Source organism: Staurois parvus, unplaced genomic scaffold (assembly GCF_062004578.1).
Source record: "Staurois parvus isolate SC_StPar_1 unplaced genomic scaffold, SC_StPar_1.0 ptg001665l, whole genome shotgun sequence".
In the NCBI taxonomy this organism is placed as follows: Eukaryota; Metazoa; Chordata; class Amphibia; order Anura; family Ranidae; genus Staurois; species Staurois parvus.
The window spans coordinates 325,001-344,815 of record NW_028319461.1 but is presented as its reverse complement, the minus strand read 5'-3'; the positions used below and the strand labels follow the sequence as shown (position 1 = coordinate 344,815).

The window sequence follows — 19,815 nt, the reverse complement described above, 5'->3', positions numbered from 1 at the left end:
GAGTCCCCCCCCCCCCCCCGCTCTATAGGGATGGCGCCTGTTATAGGATTACCTTACTTCATCCACCTATTAAATATAAAAGGAAGATACTCACTGAGGAAACGCTGAACTTCTCTTTCTTTGAGATCCCGGAGAAGTCGGCGCTCTCGCCATCGAACATATTCCCGAAGCCCATGAGTTGCAGTGCGCGATCCACGTAGATCTTGGTGTTGAAGGTCATTTTGGGTAAGAAGAGTTCCACCAAACTGTGAAGGAAAACACACATCGGTGTCTTTATCAGCGACACCAACCATCCCCCGCTCTCCCAATGAGGCAAAAAAAGTGTTTCAAAGCTACAGCGACCCCATCAGCCAATCAGAATGAGCCGATCTGATCTGATTCTAAGGTTTAAAGTTGAATTGAAGGAAACCAGAGATACGGCGCCTTGAAGAAGTCTTCCTCTTCCTTGACATTTTCACATTTTGTCATGTTACAACCAAAAACGTCAATCCATTTTATTGGGATTTTATGTGATAGACCGACACAGAGTGGCACATCATTGTGAAGTGGAAGGAAAACCTAACCCTGCTTTAAACTTCTCCACAACTTTATCCCTGACCTGTCTGGTGTGTTCCTTGGCCTTCATGATGCTGTTCCTTCACTAATGTTCTCCAACAAACCTCTGAGGGCTTCACAGAACAGCTTTATTTATACTGAGATCACATGACACACAGGGGGACTCTATGTACTAATAGGGGACTTCTGAAGGCAATCGGTTCCACTAGATTCTAGTTAGGGGTATCAGAGTAAAGGGGCTTTCTTTCAACGATGGCTTTCTTCCATAAAGTCCAGATTTGTGGAGTGCACGACTAATAGTTGTCCTGAGGACAGATTCTCCCCCCTGAGCTGTGATCTCTGCAGCTCCTCCGGAGTTCCCATGGGCCTCTTGGCTGCTTCTCTGATGAACGCTCTCCTTGCCCTGCCGGTCAGTTTAGGTGGACGGCCATGTCTTGGTAGGTTGGCAGTTGTGCCGTACTCCTTCCATTTTCAGATGATGGATTGAACAGTGCTCGGTGAGATGCTCAAAGTTTGGGAATTTTTTTAATAACTTCTCCACAACTTTATCCCTGACCTGTCTGGTGTGTTCCTTGGCCTTCGTGATGCTGTTTGTTCACTAATGTTCTCTAACAAACCTCTGAGGGCTTCACAGAACAGCTGGATTTATACTGAGATCACATGACACACAGGGGGACTCTTTATTAATTAGGTGAATTCTGAAGGCAATTGGTTCCACTAGATTTTAGTTAGGGGTATCAGAGTAAATGGAGCTGAATACAAATGCCGCCACACTTTTCACAGATTTATTGGTCACAAATGTTCAAAACAATTTCTCGTTTTCCTTCCACTTCACAATTATGTGCCACTTTGTGTCCATCACATCCAATCCCAAAAAATACATTGTAACATGACAACATCCGGGGTCCGGGGAGAGCGGATATAGTTAATGAGGGGTCCCGGGAGAGCGGATATAGTGAATGCGGGGTCCGGGGAGAGCGGATATAGTGAATGCCGAGTCCGGGGAGAGCGGATATAGTGAATGCGGGGTCCGGGGAGATGGATATAGTGAATGCGGGGTCAGGGGAGAGCGGATATAGTGAATGCGGGGTCCGGGGAGAGCGGATATAGTGAATGCGGGGTCCGGGGAGATGGATATAGTGAATGTGGGGTCAGGGGAGAGCGGATATAGTGAATGCGGGGTCCGGGGAGAGCGGATATAGTGAATGCGGGGTCCGGGGAGAGCGGATATAGGAAATGCGGGGTCCGGGGAGAGCAGATATAATGAATGCAGGGTCCGGGGAGAACGGATATTGTGAATGCGGGGTCCGGGGAGACCAGATATAATGAATGCAGGGTCCGGGGAGAGCGGATATAGTGAATGCGGGGTCTGGGGAGAGTGGATATAGTGAATGCGGGGTCCGGGGAGAGTGGATATAGTGAATGCGGGGTCCGAGGAGAGCGGATATAGTGAATGCGGGGTCCGGGGAGAGCGGATATAGTGAATGCGGGGTCCGGGGAGAGCGGATATAGTGAATGCGGGGTCCGGGGAGAGGGGATATAGTGAATGCGGGGTCCGGGGAGAACGGATATAGTGAATGCGGGGTCCGGGGAGAGCGGATATAGTGAATGCGGGGTCCGGGGAGAGCGAATATAGGGAATGCAGGGTCCGGGGAGAGCGGATACAGTGAATGCAGGGTCCAGGGAGAGCGGATATAGTGATTGTGGGGTCCGGGGAGAGCGGATATAGTGAATGCGGGGTCTGGGGAGAGCAGATATAGTGAATGCGGGGTCCGGGGAGAGCGGATATAGTGAATGCGGGGTCCGGGGAGAGCGGATATAGTGATTGTGGGGTCCGGGGAGAGGGGATATAGTGAATGCGGGGTCCGGGGAGAGCGGATATAGTGAATGCGTGGTCCGGGGAGAGCGGATATACTGAATGCGGGGTCCGGGGAGAGCGGATATAGGGAATGCGGGGTCCGGGGAGAGCGGATATAGTGAATGCGGGGTCCGGGGAGAGCGGATATAGTGAATGCGGGGTCCGGGGAGAGCGGATATAGTGAATGCGGGGTCCGGGGAGAGCGGATGTAGTGAATGCGGGGTCCGGGGTTTGTTCCATACAAATCAGTTGCTGTCCTGCCCCCTACAGCCCATAGTGGGTATACCCCGTCACCATCCTGCTGGCGTTGTCGGTTGATCCTGCGTTCACTCAGCAGACATCACGCTGCACGTTGCACTTTGTACGATCATTTGGCTGATCCCTCTAACAACATTCAAACTGCTGAGTTCTGTTGTAAACAACTGTCATGCATACCTGGTACTCAATGAGCTCAAGTATTTTTGAATCAGCTGGGGGGTCAGTAATTCCTCCATGCGGAACAGGTTACGCAGTCTCGGTACGATGAGGAGAAGGGCGGTGTCATCGGCGTACGGCATCTCCAGCACATTGACATCCAGCTCTCTGTCCTTGTACGTCTTATAGAGTCCCCTCCGGCGCATCGTTGGCATTAGGATTGGTGGCAATCCACTCCCAAATTCTCTTTCCTCTGTATTTTGTTTGTCAAACTGTCCTTTCCATTTCCCTGGAGGAACAGAAAAAAAATGTTTCTTTTAATGGTAAACTATAGTGGTTTGGGATCGTTGTATTCTATAGACATGCGCGGTTCGGTTTGATCCGAATAGAAATATGGACAAAATTGTCATTATTCGGAGATTGAGAGATATCTGAATTTCCAAACTACAAAAGTGGCAAATTATAAAAAATCAGAAATAACAAAAAGGAAGTTTTGTCAAAAATTTTAATTGAATTCCAAAATAATTCAGAATTGATTTAAAAAAGAATTTGAAATCAAATTCGGAAAAACAAATTTGAACTATAAACATATTGCCGACTATTGCGGATTTCCCTCAAGACTGTGTTAGTGTTAGAATATATCCATCTTCCGAAATTCCGAATAGAATAGAATAAAATAGAAATAATGTAACCGGCATTTAAAATTTGAGTTTTAAATAGAATAGAATAAAAAAATAAAAGAATATAGCTATCTTCCGAAATTCGAATTTCGAAAAGAACAGAATAAAAACAGAATAGAATTGAAAATAAAATAAAAGAATAGAAAATAAAGGAATAGATAGAATAGAAAATAATAGCACAGAAGAAAATAGAATAGAAAAGATATAACTGTCTTCTGAAATTTTAATAGAATAGAATGGAATAAAATAGAAAGAATATACTTCGTTATAATATGTCTCGAACCCTTCTGGAGCATCCTAGGAGTTACTCTCCAAGTCTTCCCTTACCTACTCCCCACTTCTACTCAACCCCCCCCCCCTTCTTCCCTTACCCCTTCACACTTGTTTTTCTCTTCTCTTTTCCTGCCCCCCCCCCCCCAATTTTGGAGAGAGCACCCCCTGAACCAGATTGTACTATGCCTATATATGAGTATATAAGTCTACATACAGTTTTGTCTTCCTTCTACCATCCAAGCTGTTGCATTTTATATTTTTGTGCTTTTCTCCGCCCCTTTACATGGACATCATACCTGTTTCTACTAATTGTCCCGTTCAAATGTCTATGGCTTGTCCCATGCCTATGTTCCCATCCCCTTTATAATTAATAAAATATTTGAACAAGAAAATAGAAAGAATATAACCGTCATTTGAAATTTGAATTTTAAATAGAATAGAATAAAAAAAAATGAAAGAATATTGCCGTCTTCCAAGATTCGAACTTCCAAAAGAATAGGATTTAATAAAATAGAATAGAAAGGAACAAAATAAAGCAGAATATAATAAAATAGAATCGAATATAAAGGAACAGAACAGAAAATAAAAGAATAGAACAGATTAGAATAGAATCAAATAAAATAGAAATAATAATAGAGCCATTTTCTAAAATTCGAATTTCGAAAAGAATTGAACAAAACATAATGTAATAGAGTAGAAAAGAATAAAATACATTAGAATACAATTGAATAGAATAAAAACTAAAAGTGTGCTAGGGCCCATTTACACTTCTACATTGCAGTAATGTGTGGCGGGACCACCAGGAAAAAAAACAGAAATAAAGAATAGAAAGAAAAATAAGGAGAAAACAATTATGAAAACACATATACATATATATATACAGTTGTGCTCAAAATTTTTCCTCCCCCCGCAGAAATAGTGAAATTTTGGCATTGATATTGAAAATCTGACGGATCTGCCAATAAATGCTCTTTTATTGAAGGATGATGATTAGAGATGAGCGAATCGAACCAGGCGAACCGGAATTCGATACGAATTTCAGGAAAAATTTGATTCGCGGCGAATCCGAATATTTGCCTACTTCGGGTGCGCGAATCGAATTTTTCCAGATCAGCCGGCAAAAGTGTCCCTGCAGAGAGCTCCGCTATTTCTGACATTTCTCTGACAGTTCCTTCACATGTACAGCGGTTGAAACATTGTATCTATTAGTTTCCATTTAGGATACAGATGTTTCAACCGCTGTACATGTGAAGGAGCTGTCAGAGAACTGTCAGAAATAGAGGAACTCTGCACATACACTTTTTGCCGGCTTGGAATTAATCTAATTTTCATCCTACTTCTTCTTCTTCTTCTTCTTCCTCTTCATCCTCATCCTCATCCTCTTCTTCTGAGGATGAGGATGAAGAAGAAGAAGAAGAAGAAGAAGTAGGATGAAAATAAGAAGAATTTTTCCTAAAATGGCGGCGACATGTGCGGCGACAGAGCGGGGATGTCTGGGAAGGCGCGCAGACAAGGCGCGCTGACCCATAATGCATTCCTTAATGACATGTGATCGCATTAGCCAATCAGCAGCCAGCCAGCCAACACTGTGTAATGGTCGAGCTATAAATGGCGGCCATTTTAGAATTCTTCATTTGCCTCCAGTCATTCAAGAGAGGCAGACGGCTCTGTATTAGGGACAGAGTTAGGGCCACAGAAACGTTACTTAGGGACAGAGAAACATTACTCAGGGACACAGAATTGTTAGTGAGGGCCACAGAATCGTTACTTAGGGCCACAGAAACGCTAGTTAGGGCCACAGAATTGTTACTCAGGGACAGACACAGAATTGTTACTGAGGGCCACAGAATTGTTACTGAGGGCCACAGAAACGTTACTCAGGGACACAGAATTGTTACTGAGGGCCACAGAACTGTTACTTAGGGCCACAGAAACGTTAGTTAGGGCCACAGAATTGTTACTCAGGGACAGACACAGAATTGTTACTGAGGGCCACAGAATTGTTACTTAGGGCCACAGAAACGTTACTCAGGGCCACAGAATTGTTACTGAGGGCCACAGAACTGTTACTTAGGGCCACAGAAACGTTAGTTAGGGCCACAGAATTGTTACTCAGGGACAGACACAGAATTGTTACTGAGGGCCACAGAATTGTTACTCAGGGCCACAGAAACGTTACTCAGGGCCACAGAATTGTTACTGAGGGCCACAGAACTGTTACTTAGGGCCACAGAAACGTTAATTAGGGCCACAGAATTGTTACTCATGGACAGACACAGAATTGTTACTGAGGGACACAGAATTGTTACTGAGGGCCACAGAATTGTTACTTAGGGCCACAGAATTGTTACTCAGGGACACAGAATTGTTACTGAGGGCCACAGAACCGTGACTTAGGGCCACAGAATTGTTACTCAGGGACAGACACAGAATTGTTACTCAGGGACACAGAATTGGTACTTAGGGCCACAGAACCGTTACTTAGGGCCACAGAATTGTTACTCAGGGACACAGAATTGTTACTGAGGACCACAGAACCGATACTTAGGGCCACAGAATTGTTACTGAGGGCCACAGAATTGTTACTTAGGGCCACAGAATTGTTACTCAGGGACACATAATTGTTACTGAGGGCCACAGAACTGTTACTTAGGGCCACAGAAACGTTAGTTAGGGCCACAGAATTGTTACTCAGGGACAGACACAGAATTGTTACTGAGGGCCACAGAATTGTTACTTAGGGCCACAGAAACGTTACTCAGGGACACAGAATTGTTACTGAGGGCCACAGAACTGGTTCTTAGGGCCACAGAAACGTTAGTTAGGGCCACAGAATTGTTACTCAGGGACAGACACAGAATTGTTACTCAGGGACACAGAATTGTTACTGAGGGCCACAGAACCGTTACTTAGGGCCACAGAAACATTACTCAGGGACACAGAATTGTTACTGAGGGCCACAGAACCATTACTTAGGGCCACAGAATTGTTACTCAGGGACAGACACAGAATTGTTACTCAGGGACACAGAATTGTTACTGAGGGCCAAAGAACCGTTACTGAGGGACACAGAATTGTTACTGAGGGACACAGAATTGTTACTGAGGGCAACAGAACCGTTACTTAGGGCCACAGAAATGTTACTCAGGGACACAGAATTGTTACTGAGGGCCACAGAACCGTTACTTAGGGCCACAGAATTGTTACTCAGGGACAGACACAGAATTGTTACTCAGGGACACAGAATTGTTACTGAGGGCCACAGAACCGTTACTTAGGGCCACAGAATTGTTACTGAGGGACACAGAATTGTTACTGAGGGCCACAGAACCGTTACTTAGGGCCACAGAATTGTTACTCAGGGACACAGAATTGTTACTGAGGGCCACAGAACCGTTACTTAGGGCCACAGAAACGTTACTCAGGGACACAGAATTGTTACTGAGGGCCACAGAACCGTTACTTAGGGCCACAGAATTGTTACTCAGGGACAGACACAGAATTGTTACTGAGGGACACAGAATTGTTACTGAGGGCCACAGAACCGTTACTTAGGGCCACAGAATTGTTACTCAGGGACACAGAATTGTTACTGAGGGTACAGAACCGTTACTTAGGGCCACAGACTTGTTACTCAGGGACAGACACAGAATTGTTACTCAGGGACACAGAATTGTTACAGAGGACCACAGAACCGTTACTTAGGGCCACAGAATTGTTACTGAGGGACACAGAATTGTTACTGAGGGCCACAGAACCGTTACTTAGGGCCACAGAATTGTTACTCAGGGACACAGAATTGTTACTCAGGGACACAGAATTGTTACTGAGGACCACAGAACCGATACTTAGGGCCACAGAATTGTTACTGAGGGCCACAGAATTGTTACTTAGGGCCACAGAATTGTTACTCAGGGACACAGAATTGTTACTGAGGGCCACAGAACTGTTACTTAGGGCCACAGAAACGTTAGTTAGGGCCACAGAATTGTTACTCAGGGACAGACACAGAATTGTTACTGAGGGCCACAGAATTGTAACTTAGGGCCACAGAAACGTTACTCAGGGCCAAAGAACCGTTACTGAGGGACACAGAATTGTTACTGAGGGCCACAGAACCGTTACTTAGGGCCACAGAATTGTTACTCAGGGACACAGAATTGTTACTGAGGGCCACAGAACCGTTACTTAGGGCCACAGAAACGTTACTCAGGGACACAGAATTGTTACTGAGGGCCACAGAACCGTTACTTAGGGCCACAGAATTGTTACTCAGGGACAGACACAGAATTGTTACTCAGGGACACAGAATTGTTACTCAGGGACACAGAATCGTTGAATTAAAGAGTATGTCAGACAACATGCAGAGGAGTGGCAGAGGAGGCAATGTTTTAGGAGCGAGCAGACGTGGCAGCAGAGGAAGGGGTCGAGGCAGCACTAGTCGCAGCCAGAGGCCAGTGCTCCCGGTGTCATCCAGCGGTCGTGTCTCCACCGACAACCCTGCCGTCATCGATTGGTTGGCTCGGTCGTCTTCCTCTTCCCAGGTCACCTCTGACACCTACAGCCAACGGTCGGTGGGTACGTCAGACACAACCGTTAGTTGGCATGGCCCGGGAGCAAGCCCACTGAAATCACGTGTCCTCTACCTGCCCCTGTCCTTTGCTGTTCCCTCACCAAGCGAAGTATCGCATGCTGTGGGCTCAGCCCCACTGTACAGTGAGGAAGAGCTAACAGAGGGCGGTCAGGAACGGGGGGAGACATCCGCCTTTTCAGCAGCCAGGCGAAGAAGTAGTGGCGAGGAGAGTGGCTCGGTAGTCGGTCTAGAGACAGGTCTGTCTCCTGACCCAGACGCAGCCGAGGGGGCTAGTAGTGAGGCGGAGACCCTACTTGATGATGAGGAGGTTGATCGCACTTGGCAGCCTCGTCGTCATCAGGTAATTTCTTCCGCATCATCAGGAGAAGAGGGTGCCAGCTTGGCAGCGAGCGAAACAGTCGGTGGGTTGCCCAGGAGGCAGCAGGGTCGCAGCAGTGTCAGTGGAGGCAAACGGCCACGGAGTAGAGCACCAGCTCCACTGCAGCCTACCACCACGGCCAGCAGTGGTGCCGGTGCACACGGAGGAAGTAGCAGTCAGCCAGTGAGGAGTAGCGGGGGCAAAGTTTCCTACTCGGTGGTGTGGCAATTTTTCGTCAAGCCGCCCGAGGAAGTAAACGTAGCCGTATGTCGACTATGTGGCCAGAAATGCAAGCGTGGCCAGGGGGCCCATGTTGGGACTACAGCGTTGCGTCAGCATATGCAGCGTCACCATTCGGTGGCCTGGGAAAACCGTGATAAAGATACGGCGGTTCTGCCTGCCCCAGCCCCCGCTCCATCACCCGCTCCGTTACTTGCTCCGTCACCCGACGTCGTCAATCGCCCTCTATCAGCCAGTCAAGGCTCCAACACCTCTGCTGAGGGGAGTTGTCGCTCGTTGGCATCTTCCGCTCGTTCAGATGCTCCTTCTCCTGCTACTCCTCTTCTCGGATTCCGTCAGCAGTCTTTCTTGGAATCCGTTTCCAAGAGACAACAGTTTGCGAGCACGCACCCGACGGTGCAAAAGCTGAACGTCCTCCTGTCCAAGTTGCTGGTGCTGCAGTCCCTCCCTTTCCAACTGATGGACTCAGCACCTTTCCGAGAAATGATGGCTTGTGCCGCGCCGCGGTGGAGAGTGCCAAGCCGGCATTTCTTCTCCCAAAAGGCAGTGCCAGCCCTGCATTCACATGTAGAAGAGATGGTGGGCCAGTCTTTGAGCATGTCGGTCTCTGCCAAAGTGCACGGCAGCGCCGACGTGTGGAGCTGTAACTACGGTCAGGGACAGTACATGTCATTTACGGCACACTGGGTGAACGTGGTGCCGGCACAGCCGCACCAGCAACTTGGACAGGTCACGACACTTTTGCCTCCACGTTTGCACGTCCTTGGTCCAGCAAACATGTCCGCCTCTACCACCTGTTCTTCCGCCGTGTCCTCAGTCGCCACCCCCGTACCAAGTCCCATTACCCGACCGGCATATCACATGTGCAGGGCGCAACGGTGTCACACTGTGCTGCACCTGGTATGCCTTGGCGAACGTAGTCACACAGGGGAGGAACTTCTGAGTGTAATGAACAGAGAAATCGACAGATGGCTGTCTCCGCGCAAACTGAAAATCGGAACCATGTTGACTGACAACGGAAAGAACATGGTGTCTGCTCTGCGTCAAGGAAGGTTGTGCCATGCGCCATGCATGGCTCACGTGTTCAATCTGGTTGTCAAGCGGTTCCTAAAATCCACCATCCCACTGCAAGACATCCTTAAAATGTCACGTAAACTTTGCATGCATTTCAGCCATTCCTACACCGCAAAGCACACCCTCATTGAGCTGCAGCGGCAGAACGGAATTCCACAGCATCGCCTGATCTGCGACGTTGCAACAAGGTGGAATTCAACCCTACATATGTTAGACCGCCTTTACGAACAGCGAAAGGCCATCACCGATTTCCTGATGTTACAAGCGGATAAAGGTACTCCCCTGTGTAACTTAGATGTCAGCCATTGGCAGCTCATGCGTGACACCTGCCGCTTGCTCAGGCCCTTTGAGGAGGCCACGCTATTCGTGAGTCGGCAGGACTATGGGATGAACGACGTCATTCCTCTGTTGCACGTCCTGGAACAAATGCTGTTAACAATGGCTGGTCAGGGTGCGGTAGACGTGGCGCACAGATCTCAACGCCACATGACCCCTGTGGGGGCAGGACAGGAAGAAGAGGAGGAGGTAGAGGAGGACATTTGTGCTCAGGAATTATTGAGTGAAATGGGTGGTTTTTCCACTCAGCGGACAGGAGTGGAGGAGCAGGAGCATCTGGGAGAGGAGGAGGAGGAGGAGACAGAGGACCCAGACGCACCGTGGCAGTATGCTGTGGAGATGGAGGCAGGGAGTCCCTCGCATTCCTTGGCACAAATGGCCCATAGCATGCTCGCTTGCTTGCGTAGCGACAGCCGAATAATAACCATCAGACAGAGGGATGACTTTTGGCTGTCCACCTTGTTGGACCCTCGCTACCGTTCCAAAATGGTGGCCTTTTTCACACCTGCTGAGAGGGAGGCCAAAATAACGTACTATAAAAACCACCTATGTAGTCAGCTGGTCTCTGCCTTTCTGCGCCAACGTCCATCCTCAGACACTGTGGGCCCTGTGCGCTCGCGTTCCGCTGCCATGGCAGCAGGGGAGGGGTGGGGTGGTAGGAGCAGTGGCAGCTCCACCAGCAGCGGCTGCCTCAGTCTGCAGTCGATGATGAGTAGCTTTCTTCACCAGCGCAGTGAGGAAACTACTAACCAGCCGCAGCAGCAGCATCAGGTGGACCTGGAGCAGGAGCTCAAACAACAGGCTTGGGCCTACTTGGACAGCACCCTGCCAACCGAGGTAGACAATCCCCTTGACTACTGGGCAACGAAACTTGACCTTTGGCCCCAACTAGCTGAATTTGCCCTTGAAAGGCTGTCATGCCCGGCCAGTAGCGTGGCATCAGAGCGCGTGTTTAGTGCGGCAGGAGGTATTGTAACTCCGCGGAGGACACGACTGTCCACCCAAAGTGTGGAGAGACTCACGTTTGTGAAAATGAATCAGGCGTGGATTAGTCTGGATTTCAAACCACCAGTTCCTGACACAACTGACTAAATCCGCCATGAATCATGCCCCAAACATGTGCCACTTTCAGGTCTCCTCACACTGCTGGTGTGTTCCATTTTGTCATAGTTTGCTGGCAGATTACAGGCCTCCCATCGGTGCTGGCAGGCCCCAAATCTGCCATGGGCCCCCGTACCGCCTGGTCACGCTGCTGCTGAGCCCACAGTGTGACCTGGGTCCCTGTACCGCCTCCCATTGCTCCCACTCTGCCATGTGCCACTTTGAGGTCTCCTCACACTCCTGCGGTTTTCCATTTTGACATAGGTTGCTGGCAGATTACAGGCCTCCCATAGGTGCTGCCAGGCCCCAAATCTGCCATGGGCCCCCGTACCGCCTGGTCACGCTGCTGCTGGGCCCACAGTGGGACCTGGGTCCCTGTACCGCCTCCCATTGCTCCCACTCTGCCATGTGCCACTTTGAGGTCTCCTCACACTCCTGCGGTTTTCCATTTTGTCATAGGTTGCTGGCAGATTACAGGCCTCCCATAGGTGCTGCCAGGCCCCAAATCTGCCATGGGCCCCCGTACCGCCTGGTCACGCTGCTGCTGAGCCCACAGTGTGACCTGGGTCCCTGTACCGCCTCCCATTGCTCCCACTCTGCCATGTGCCACTTTGAGGTCTCCTCACACTCCTGCGGTTTTCCATTTTGTCATAGGTTGCTGGCAGATTACAGGCTTCCCATAGGTGCTGCCAGGCCCCAAATCTGCCATGGGCCCCCGTACCGCCTGGTCACGCTGCTGCTGAGCCCACAGTGTGACCCGGGTCCCTGTACCGCCTCCCATTACTCCCACTCTGCCATGTGCCACTTTGAGGTCTCCTCACACTCCTGCGGTTTTCCATTTTGTCATAGGTTGCTGGCAGATTACAGGCCTCCCATAGGTGCTGCAGGCCCCAAATCTGCATGGGCCCCCGTACCGCCTGGTCATGCTGCTGCTGAGCCCACAGTGTGACCTGGGTCCCTGTACCGCCTCCCATTGCTCCCACTCTGCCATGTGCCACTTTGAGGTCTCCTCACACTCCTGCGGTTTTCCATTTTGTCATAGGTTGCTGTCAGATTACAGGCCTCCCATAGGTGCTGCCAGGCCCCAAATCTGCCATGGGCCCCCGTACCGCCTGGTCACGCTGCTGCTGGGCCCACAGTGTGACCTGGGTCCCTGTACCGCCTCCCATTGCTCCCACTCTGCCATGTGCCACTTTGAGGTCTCCTCACACTCCTGCGGTTTTCCATTTTGTCATAGTTTGCTGGCAGATTACAGGCCTCCCATAGGTGCTGCCAGGCCCCAAATCTGCCATGGGCCCCCGTACCGCCTGGTCACGCTGCTGCTGAGCCCACAGTGTGACCTGGGTCCCTGTACCGCCTCCCATTGCTCCCACTCTGCCATGTGCCACTTTGAGGTCTCCTCACACTCCTGCGGTTTTCCATTTTGTCATAGTTTGCTGGCAGATTACAGGCCTCCCATAGGTGCTGCCAGGCCCCAAATCTGCCATGGGCCTCCGTACTGCCTGGTCACGCTGCTGCTGAGCCCACAGTGTGACCTGGGTCCCTGTACCGCCTGCCATTGCTCCCACTCTGCCATGTGCCACTTTGAGGTCTCCTCACACTCCTGCGGTTTTCCATTTTGTCATAGGTTGCTGGCAGATTACAGGCCTCCCATAGGTGCTGCCAGGCCCCAAATCTGCCATGGGCCCCCGTACCGCCTGGTCACGCTGCTGCTGAGCCCACAGTGTGACCTGGGTCCCTGTATCGCCTCCCATTGCTCCCACTCTGCCATGTGCCACTTTCAGGTCTCCTCACACTCCTGCGGTTTTCCATTTTGTCATAGGTTGCTGGCAGATTACAGACCTCCCATAGGTGCTGCCAGGCCCCAAATCTGCCATGGGCCCCGTACCGCCTGGTCACGCTGCTGCTGAGCCCACAGTGTGACCTGGGTCCCTTTACCGCCTCCCATTGCTCCCACTCTGCCATGTGCCACTTTCAGGTCTCCTCACACTGCTGCTGGTTTCCATTTTGTCATAGGATGCTGTATGGCCTCCCATTGCTGCTGCCTCCACCGCCACACTGTGGCTCCACACTCTGGTTTTGGCCCCGTGACTGCCCAAATGAGTGAAGTGTGCGGTGATTCTAAGATCGACGGCACTCATCTGCATGTCATACTGACTGACAGTATTATTTCTCTTCCCCAGCAGACTCCAAGGGCATTTAAATTAAAGGTACAGTGTTCTGCACTAATATTAAGTCTCTCTGAAGCCTAGAAACACCCTTTTTTAAGTTAAATTTACAGCGAATATATTCGACTCGAATCGAATATTGTCCACGAATTCGCCGAATCAGTCGAATCGAATTTTTGAATACTTCGCTCATCTCTAGTAGTAAGCAATGATGTCACATCTTGCTTACTACTTTGCATGTGATCACTGATTGGCCAATCAGTGATCACATGATCGGGACCTCATACAGAGGTCCCGTCCGACGATCGGTGTTTCACTGTGTCCGGAGGACACAGCGGGCACCGGATCGCGGTGCTGCGCGCTCCCAGGGAGCGCGCACAAGCAGGGTGCGGGGAGGCCGTTTATAGACGGCCATCCGACCCTGCAGTGCCACCGTCTGGCTGTTTATATACAACGGCCGGACGGAAAGTGGTTAAATCCTAATGATAACAGAAATCACCCAAATGGCCTGGATCTGAAGTCTCCACCCCTGCATCAGAAGTCTCCGCCCCCTGGAATGTTTGGCCTTGTGTCCCCTTGTGTCTCTGTACCAAGGCCAAACATTCCAGGGGGCGGGGATATCTGATCCAGGGGCGGAGACTTCTGATCCTGCGGCAGAGACTTCTGATTTGGGCCATTTGGGTGATTTCTGTTATTATGATTTAAAAAGGAGCCAAACAACCATCTGATAATAAATGGCTTCATATGATCATCATCCTTCAATAAAAGAGCATTTATTGGCAGGTCCGTCAGATTTTCAATATCAATGCCAAAATTTCACTATTTCTGCTGGGGTATGTAAACTTTTGAGCACAACTGTGTGTGTATATGTATGTATGTATATATATATATATATATATGTGATGGGAGTCACTTTGGGAGGGGGGCCCATGGAACCCAGCTCACTTTGGACGGGTGGGGAGACCCCTGCCTCAGCTCCCCATATCCCTCTTATGTGTAAGTCCCCCTGTGCCTGTTAGGGGTGCAGGGTGAAATGTTCTGCTATTGAGTAGACATGTATAGGTGGGGTGTGGGGGTTGTTCATTGTTTAATGCCATGTGGTTGTCCCATTGTTCTATTGTGTGTCTTGCTTGGGAGCAAACTATTATGGGATGTATGTGTTTGTGCATTGGCTTGGTGGGGGGTGTCTGCTGTGTGTCTCTTGTTACTAAATGTATTGCCCCGCCCTGTGTATAAATCTTGTATCTGTGTTAAAATAAAGCAGTCTATTTCCTGTATACAAACAGAAATCCTCCTGCGCAAAAAGGGAAAGGAAACCCTACTGAAAGCTGCCCGCACTTAGCCTGCTCCCCAAAAAGTGTAATAATAAATAATAAGTAGTGCAGCGCTCAAACCTAAAACAAATACTACAAGTAATAATGCTTACATGCATTGGTGTTACAAAGTATGTCTAACATAAATCATTAAGTGAGATATCTTCGTTCAAAAGTGCCACTCGGTGTTATTCGTTCCTTCGTGCCCACATATTGTAATAATTATAGATAGAAACAATATAAATAAACTATCATAAATGAAACAGACTTTTCACAGTGCTCCAAATATAGTATGTGACCACACTTAGAAACATAAATTTTAAGCTCCACGCGTTACATCACTATCACTCGTGACTTCCTCTGGGCATTACCCTAGACCAGCAATGGGCAAACTACGGCCCGCGGGCCGTATACGGCCCGGCGGACCTTTTAATCCGGCCCGCGGAGCTAGGCTCCCTTCACAGTCCGCCCTGAAGACCGGTGTAGCATGAAAATCTGTCTCCTATGAGGATCTGTCCCCCTCGACGTATTTGCGCATGTGCCGGAGATCGCCGATCGGCTTGTAATGCCTGAAACTGGCACATGCGCAGATACGTCGAGGGGGACAGATCCTCACAGGAGACAGATTTTCATGCTACACCGGAACGGCGCGGGAACACGGCGAGAGGAACGCGCGGAGCAAAGGTAAGTGAATTGACACAGGGGGGACTTGGGGACTTAATATGGGGGATGAATTAATATGGGGAATGAATTACTATATGGGGGATGGATTACTATATGGGGGATGAATTACTATATGGGGGATGAATTACTATATGGGGGATGTATTACTATATGGGGGATGAATTACTATGGGGGATGAATTACTATATGAGGGATGAATTACTATGGGGGATGAATTACTATATGGGGGATGAATTACTATAGGGGGGATGTGTTACTATATGGGGGATGAATTACTATATGGGGGATGAATTACTATGGGGGATGAATTACTATAGGGGGGATGAATTACTATATGGGGGATGAATTACTATATGGGGGATGGATTACTATAGGGGGGATGAATTACTATATGGGGGATGAATTACTATATGGGGGATGGATTACTATATGGGGGATGAATTACTATGGGGGATGAATTACTATATGGGGGATGAATTACTATGGGGGATGAATTACTATAGGGGGGATGAATTACTATATGGGGGATGAATTACTATGGGGGATGAATTACTATATGGGGGATGAATTACTATATGGGGGATGAATTACTATAGGGGGGATGAATTACTATGGGTGATGAATTACTATATGGGGGATGAATTACTATGGGGGATGAATTACTATATGGGGGATGAATTACTATGGGGGATGAATTACTATATGGGGGATGAATTACTATAGGGGGGATGAATTACTATGGGGGATGAATTACTATATGGGGGATTAATTACTATGCTTACTATGGGGGAATATTACTATACTTACTATGGATGACACATACACATAATTTATCTACTCTTGGTCTGGCCCCCGGGTCCAATATATGAACCCATTGCGGCCCTCAAGTCAAAAAGTTTGCCCACCCCTGCCCTAGACACATCGTTCCTCCCTTAAGTAACAGACCTCCTCTTGCTGCTAATTCACGGCCTGCCCCCTATTCACTGTCACGGAGCGGCCATTTTCCTGAAGCCTATCTCCATATAGAAAATGAAGACACCTCTTACAATCCAAGGGATAATACAGACGCCCTGCATTCTTTCCATCCCTAACATTAACACCCAGATCTTTTCATTCATAGTTTATTTTATTAAATGAAATTAAAAACATAAATTTTAAGCTCCACGATACATATACCCCAGGAATCTTTATTCCAATACCTCCTAATGGACAGACACTAAAGCCCCCAAAAATACTATTATAATCCTCACTGATACTCATATTAATTTAAAGATATTTATTTAGAAGTTTTATACACCATTAAAAGGTATTAAAAATATTTATTTATTCATACTGATATAAAAAATTAATTTTTACTAAAAAAACTTTAATAAAAAACTAGTAAAACAAAATAGTTAAAAAATTAAAAAAGTGTCTGTCCATTAGGAGGTATTGGAATATAGATTCCTGGGGTATATGTATCGTGGAGCTTAAAATTTATGTTTTTAATTTCATTTAATAAAATAAACTATGAATGAAAAGATTTGGGTGTTAATGTTAGGGATGGAAAGAATGCAGGGCGTCTGTATTATCCCTTGGATTGTAAGAGGTGTCTTCATTTTCTATATGGAGATGGGCTTCAGGAAAATGGCCGCTCCGTGACAGTGAATAGGGGGCGGGCCATGAATTAGCAGCAAGAGGAGGTCCGTTACTTAAGGGAGGAACGATATGTCTAGGGTAATGCCCAGAGGAAGTCACGAGTGATAGTGACGTAACGCGTAGGCACGCTAGCACGTACACTTCCAGTACGAGGTGACGCACGTCCGGTGCCAGCCGCCATCTTGGTATACCCAGGAAGTCCTTCGGATTACATGCAGCACACCCGCATACTGGCCAGGGATGAGGATGGACATATGTGAGTGGCTATGTTTATTTGAATAACACCATTAAAGTGTTGTTGGCTTTAATACTACACTTAGAGGAGTCTTTTGTGCTCACTGGGCTGGTGAGCAATTATTCCCTAGAGGCTTCTGATCTGTGGTAACGGATGTACCCTAAAGTGATCTACAACGTCGGGAGAAGTACCTGATACCAGGGATAAGGATCCTGAGTGATCCTGAAAGCGGTGTGGCCCTTAGGGGTCAGTATAAGGAGGTGAGGAGGCAATTTAGCCTTAGGAGGTGAAGAGTGGCACGGTTGTGGAACAAGATCACATTTGTTTGCACATTTTTTTTTTACACATTGCATGGATTCTACCGGTTTATATGGAGATTTTACTTTGATTTGTTTGAATAATATACTAAGTGTGGTCATATACTATTTCCTGTATAGTCAGCGGTGGTGTCCGTAGATCTGTGCCTTATACAGGGAGGGGGGGTTGTTCCCTTGAATGTATATATCTTGTGTCTGTGTTAAAATAAAGCAGTCTATTTCCTGTATAGTCATCGGTGGTGTCAGTGGGCGGTGTTCAGACGGGGAAGCGGGAGTCTACCGGAAATACCCCAGTGCAGTCGGTCCGGTTCCGTTACAATATATATATATATATATATATATATATATTGAAATATATTTTGAAATATATTGGATATGGCCAAAATTTTGGGAAGAATATTTTTTAAATATAGTTAAAATATATATATAAAATATATTTTCCTTCCATGTGGGTTGTATCTGTAGTTTCATAACCTCTGTGGCTCCAAAATCTACTTTCCGTAGTCAACAGTAAAATGGACTTACCTATAAAGACTGCATAATCTACGACATACATCGATGGTTTGTTTTCCAAATTGACGGTTATGTTCTGGATCTTATGGTCTGTTTTATCGCTCACAATCCTGTTGATTGTCTTCTCAGCATTCTGAGGGTCATTGTTTCTGAAGGTGTGAATGGAGGCGTTGTAGTACTTAGTCACACTACGTTTGTATGATGGTAACATATGGACTGACTCTTCTATGAAGATGTCGTTATGAAGCTGGTATTCTACGTCTTTGCTTTCCTGGCTTATGGCTTCAAGGAACTTGCTATAGCTGTCATGCAGCTTCTTGTCTGTCTTGGTGTCATCCAGGCCCATGCCTTGAAGAATATACTTGCGAGTTTGTGATCGGGCGCCGAGGGCCAGCATGGAGAGGGTGGTGTAGATGCTGACCGGTGAAATGAATATGTTTAGTGGGGGCCTTTCTGTAAGTCGCCCTATCTTTCTATAAAGCTTCAAAGCAAAGTCAAATTCCGCTTCGGATATCTCTGAATGATCCCCTTTAGAGTTTTGGCCGTGATCTCCATATGGTTTCGCAAGGACCAATGAGACGAACAACTGGAGGAGAAGAAGAATCTTCATCTTTCTTTCACGTGTTTCACACCTGTGTAAAAATAAAGGGTTTTTTTAGAGTCAGTACCAGAACATTTTGGATTTTATGCCAGTTATCCTGCATATCTCTTGTCATGAAAAGGTCCACCACCGACCATCTCAAGGGGTGCAAGGCCCAGGCTGAAAGATGCATTCTTGCTGCTGATAGCTTGGGCAATGTAGACTGATAGGGGCTCCCAGGGACCTCGGAAACATTTTTCTTTCCTATCCTATGCTTTGGAAAAGTCTATTTCCCATCCTCAGAGATTTCTGGTCAAATAAATCAGTCCACAGGTCAGTAAACCTTTAACCACTTCAAGGGGGCACTTCCAGCCCAATTTTCAGCTTTCAGCTGTCGCACTTTGAATGATGTACCCAAACTACATTTTTAGCTTTTTTTTGGGACGGATAGAGCTTTCTTTTGGTGGTATTTAATCACCTCGGGGCTTTTTTTTATTTTTTTGCTAAAAAAAGAAACAAAAGAAAAAAAAATTTCTTAGTTTCTGTTGCAAAAATGTTGCAAATAAGTAATTTTTCTTCTTCACTGATGTTCATTGATGAGGCTGCACTGATGAGCACTGATATGTGGCACTGATGGGAACTGATGAGGTGACACTGATGGGCACTGATGAGGTGACACTGATGAGGCTGCACAGCTGAGGTACCATTTATAGGCACTGATGGGACAAGTGAGGAGGCACTGATAAGGCTGCACTGATTTGCGTTACTGATGGGCACTGATAGGTGACACTATATATCTATTATCTATCTATTTATCTATCTATCTATCTATTATCTATCTATTATCTATCTATCTATCTATTATCTATCTATCTATTATCTAT

General features: G+C 47.4%; 1 protein-coding gene across 1 annotated transcript in view; it reads right to left on the bottom strand.

Moving 5' to 3' along the window:
- Nucleotides 1–19,815, bottom strand: part of LOC149434829 (serine protease inhibitor A6-like) — a 36,139-nt gene that overhangs the window by 13,503 nt on the left and 2,821 nt on the right. The window contains exons 2-4 of the mRNA XM_089663330.1: nucleotides 18,364–18,983; nucleotides 2,849–3,116; nucleotides 95–245 (exon numbers count right to left, since the gene is read on the bottom strand). Of these exons, the coding sequence (XP_089519456.1) occupies nucleotides 95–245; nucleotides 2,849–3,116; nucleotides 18,364–18,983 (1,039 nt within the window). The remainder of the gene's footprint in view (nucleotides 1–94; nucleotides 246–2,848; nucleotides 3,117–18,363; nucleotides 18,984–19,815) is intronic.